Here is a 4,641-nt window from a genome sequence, read left to right as displayed (position 1 = left end):
CCCCCCCCAAAACCACCTCTCCCAAAGCCCCTGACATAGCAAACACTAATCAGCTTTGTCTCCGAATTTGCCTGGTGTGGACATTTCAAATAATGCAGCCATACAATATGTGGTCTATGCTGTAAAGATTTATCGGTGCTATGGCACAAATCAGTACCTGATTTTTAATGCTGGAATGAGTTTCATTGTATGAATATACTATATTTAATTTATTTATATATTCATCAATTGATAGACATATCATATCGGTCCATCAATTGGCAATTAAGAATAATGCTGGCGTAAACATTCATGCATCAGTTTTTCTGTGGACTTGGGCTTTCGTTTGTGTTGGGTGAAACTGAAATCCAGGAGTGGAATTACTGGGGCATATGTAACTCCATGTCCAAACTTTGAAAAATAGCCAGACTGTTTTCCGAAGTGGCTGCCCCCATGTAATACTCCCACCATTAGCAGTGTAGATGGGTTCTAATTTCTCCACATCTTCTCCAATACTTGTTATTATCTGACTTTTTGATTAGGGCTATCCTAGTGGGTATGCCTGCTATTCCACAGTGGTTATGACTTCCTGAAATACTTATGATTGTTTACCATTGAGGGATGCTTGAATAACATGCTTTTAAATTATATGTATACTCAAACACATCTAATACTAAGGACCAGTTTCTTCAGATTTAGATTTTAAAGTCTCAGAGTGAATGCATCTCAGCTCTCTGGTAAGTGGCAGGACTCTGGTGGGGAAGGCAGGAGAACCAAGAACAAAATCTGGGACTGGGCATTTTGAATTTAATTCCTCTCAACAACAGTGGAAAAAATGCAATATAAACAATGGACACGCATTAATATTTTTTGGAAGAATTCAAAGTACCTGAGTTCTATGTGCTTTGATTCCCTTCTATTTATCCAAGTAGTACACAGAACTATTACTGATAAACAGATATCAGAGACATTGGGTCATTATTTCTTAGTATATTGTGATCTTGTAGCCAAGATAAAAAATACATGAACAGGTACATGATGAAATGAGATGATGAGATTTGCCAATAGGTACCACATGACCCATTTTCTATGTGAGAAGTACTGCAATAGATACTATGAATTCAGAGAAGAGAAATTAAGTAAACTGGAAAAAAGGTGAGAAATAAAGAAACAAACCAGACTATAAGTTTTCTTCTTTTGGTTAAATATTAAATAAAGAAGTAAAACTGGTAGGTGGAGAGAGACAAAGATTCTCTATTTGATCAAAATCTAGCCAGTTTCCTCTGAACCTTCCTAATTAGGCCCTGACCATGGCCTATAAAAACTAGATTCAGCACAGATAATTTTGTCTTCTTCCTCTTCCACTTTGAAAGAGTTAAACAAGCACTGACATAGTTTCTAATAGTTCCCTAAGATAACCCTAAATCCCTGAAAGTTCCTGCTCAAGGCTGCCCAAAGAATTTACTGTTCATTCCAGTCTACAATTGACATAGGTTCCTTATCACTCTTTCTCACATTTGCTTAAAAAGGGCTTACATTTTTAATCACTAAAAAGAGTGATTAAAAGAGTGATCACTCAAAAGTCCCTTTGAGATATGTATGCCTCCTACAACTCAGAAGTATCTTTCTCAAGGACCCAAAAGCTGTTCCTTTGAAATATAATCATCAGGAAGTTTAGGGCCTCTATCTTTCAGTCTTCCTGAGAAAATGGGCTCCCTATTCAATAATTGCCAGCCAAGGGCTGGGGATGTAGTACAATGGTAGGGTGCTTGCGTGGCATGCACAATGTCCTTGGTTCAATCACCAGCACTGAAAAAAAAAAAAAGATAAAATAATAATAATTGCCAACTAGCAGATAGCTGTCTAATCACATTTACAAGGCCCTTTATAGTTCCTCACTGCCCTAACTCTAGTGGGCCACCCAATGCCCTACTCCTTCCTTCCCCATTCTCCCTTCAAATTTTCTAGTTCACCTCTGCACAAATCAAAGCTGAGTTCAATTCATGCTGAGCCCCCTTCCCTACTGCAAACATATATTAATGATTAAAAACTATCACTTTAACTAGCTTCTGGCTTTGTATATTAGGAAAAGGGAAAGAAAGAAACATTCGAAAGGATTTTCTTGAATAATAATTCAGAATAGAGATGCTTCTGCTGTAACAGAATTCATGAAGAATTAGGAGAGAACTGCAACAGGTACTTCTTCTTCTTCCCACCACCAAGTCTCCACCCCACTAGCTCTGTTCCCTTATGCTTTGTCTTTGTTCCTGCTAATTTAAGGTGTAGCTGTTTCTATCAAAGGCCAACTTCTCTTTTTATCCCAACAATTTAGCTTTTGTAATACCCTTTCTCTTTCTTTCTTGCTTTGTCTATTTCTCATTATCCAATAATCCCCATCTAAATATAAATAACAGTTTTCAAAAAACTTTCCCTTCATCCCACATCTCCCTCCAGCTCCTCTTAGCAGAACTTCCTAAAACATCTTCCTACGCGTGCTGCCTCAATTTTTTTCACATTGTAACCTCTTCAGTGCATTTGGATTGAACTTCCATTTTCACCACTTCACTGCAATGGTTCTTATCAAATCATCACATTCATTGCTCACTTTTCTAGCTTCATCTTATCTGAACTCTCAACCCAGTGTGGCTGAACACAGCATTCAGTGTAGCTCCTTATTGGAATACTTTTCTGCCCCTTAATTCCAAAGACCCAGTTTCCTTGCTTTTCTCTTACCCTTGTTTGGTTTTCCTCCTGCTAAACTTTTTTTTCTTTTTTCATTCAGTCACAGGGATCCAACCCAGGGCCTTGTGCATACTCTGCAAGCACTTCACCACTGAGCTATACCCCCAGCCCTCCTGCTTAATTTTAAGTTTGTTGTTGTTTTGGTACCAGGAGTTGAACCCAGTTGTGCTTAACCACTGAGCCACATCCCCAGTCCTTCTTATATTTGATTTTAAGACAGGATCTCACTAAGTTGCTTAGGGCCTGGATAAGTTGCTGAGGCTGGCCTTGTGATCCTCCTGCCTCAGTATCCAAAGCCACTGGAATTACAGGTGTGCACTACAGCACCAGCTCTGCTTAAGTTCTCAATGTTGATTATCTCTACGCACTGACTTGGTAATTTCAACCAGTTTCATGTAAGAGGGGCCAAAGGGCTGTGGAGGAAAGAAAGGTCTGATAGTTTTAAGTTGTTTGCATTTGACTCAGGGTAAACATCTCATCAACTTTGTCATTGGTGAAGTCTTCTGTTTGGGAGTTAGGAGTGTGTGTGTGTGTGTGTGTGTGTGTGTGTGTATGTGTGTATTAAACTGATTTGCTTTACTTTCCAAAGTTCTACCAAGTGGGTACCTACCAGTAAAGACAGGAAGAAAAGTCTCAAGATTTAAAGCAAAGTAAAAGTATTCAGTAGAGGCTGAGTGAGAGATTATCTTTGAAATATATGTCCCTTAGGAAACAGGAGTTTTGTAGACAATATTGGACTTTCAATAAGGCTAAATAGAGGCTTAAACCAATCTTACCTTAATCTTTAATGGTTGACCTCTCTAGTTTGAGGCACTATTACTTCAAAAGATGGTGACTGCACATCTCAGAGGATGTGATGAACTCAGGGAGAGGATTCATCCACTTATCTTTTTTATTTTGGTAATGGAGATTGAACCTGGCTGCACTCTACTGCTGACCTATACTCCTAGCCCTTTCTCTCTCTTTCTTTTCTTTCTTTCTTTCTTTCTTTTTTTCTTTTTTTTTTTTTTTTAATTTTGAGACAGGGTCTTGCTAAGTTGCCAAGTTGGCCTTGAACTTATGTCCTCCTGCCTGAGGAGTTGCCGGGATGACAGGTGTGCATCAACCACACCCAGCTATCCCCATCTCCTCACAGATCTCATAGTTGTGTTATTCTGAAACTATTCTTATTCTGAGAGACTTTAAATTCATAAAACTCATCTTTGAGCTTTTTTGTAATGTTTTGACATCACAGACTAAGCTCTAAAATCTTTAAGAACTTTGCACATATTTTTTAAAATTACCATTATAACTGGGCCTGATGCAGTCCCAGCCAGGAAGTTTGCTTAAGCCCAAGAATTCTAGGAGAGCCTAGGCAATGTAGCAAGATGCATCTTTAAAAAAAAGAATTTGCACTTGGTTGCAGAAAAGAAGGATCTGTAAATTTATGTTGCTCTTGTTTGCAAAGCGTTCATCATCAGAGTAAACACCAACATTATCTTTACCTTTATTTTGTTCATAAAACAACAATAACAGTCTTTCACTGGTGAATATTTCTGAAGAATGCCTAAGGAAGTTATTTTTTAAAATTTGTGAAGGCACAAACTTTTAATAATCACCATTTTGAAGTTTAGAAGTAGTAGACATTTTTTACCGAAAGAAAATAAGTAATCAGCATTCCTTTATGTATGTTATGACTTCTTTTATGCCTTTAAACTTCTTTGTCTTTGCCTAAAATGACTATCTATCTTTTTCCCACATTTCTCCAATATGCCCTTTAAGTTCTCAGTCAAGTTTTCCTTTTAGTCTTCTCTAACAAACCACAATGGAATTAATCTCATATTCACTCACTCAGCATACATATATTTCACATTTTTTTATATATATATATATATATATATATATATATATATATATATATATATATATATATATATATAT

The 4,641-nt window shown here is 37.2% G+C and overlaps 1 protein-coding gene across 1 annotated transcript in view; it reads right to left on the bottom strand.

Annotated features, from left to right (window-relative positions):
* Nsmaf (neutral sphingomyelinase activation associated factor) overlaps positions 1 to 450 on the bottom strand; it is a 55,405-nt gene extending 54,955 nt beyond the window's left edge. Inside the window, exon 1 of the mRNA XM_015485709.1 lies at positions 364 to 450. Within this exon, the coding sequence (XP_015341195.1) occupies positions 364 to 450 (87 nt within the window). The remainder of the gene's footprint in view (positions 1 to 363) is intronic.
* Between the last annotated feature and the right edge of the window lie 4,191 nt (positions 451 to 4,641).

The sequence above is a fragment of the Marmota marmota genome, unplaced genomic scaffold (assembly GCF_001458135.2).
Source record: "Marmota marmota marmota unplaced genomic scaffold, marMar, whole genome shotgun sequence".
In the NCBI taxonomy this organism is placed as follows: domain Eukaryota; kingdom Metazoa; phylum Chordata; class Mammalia; order Rodentia; family Sciuridae; genus Marmota; species Marmota marmota.
The sequence above is the reverse complement of the archived record's forward strand: the minus strand, read 5'-3'. Positions and strand labels throughout refer to the sequence as shown.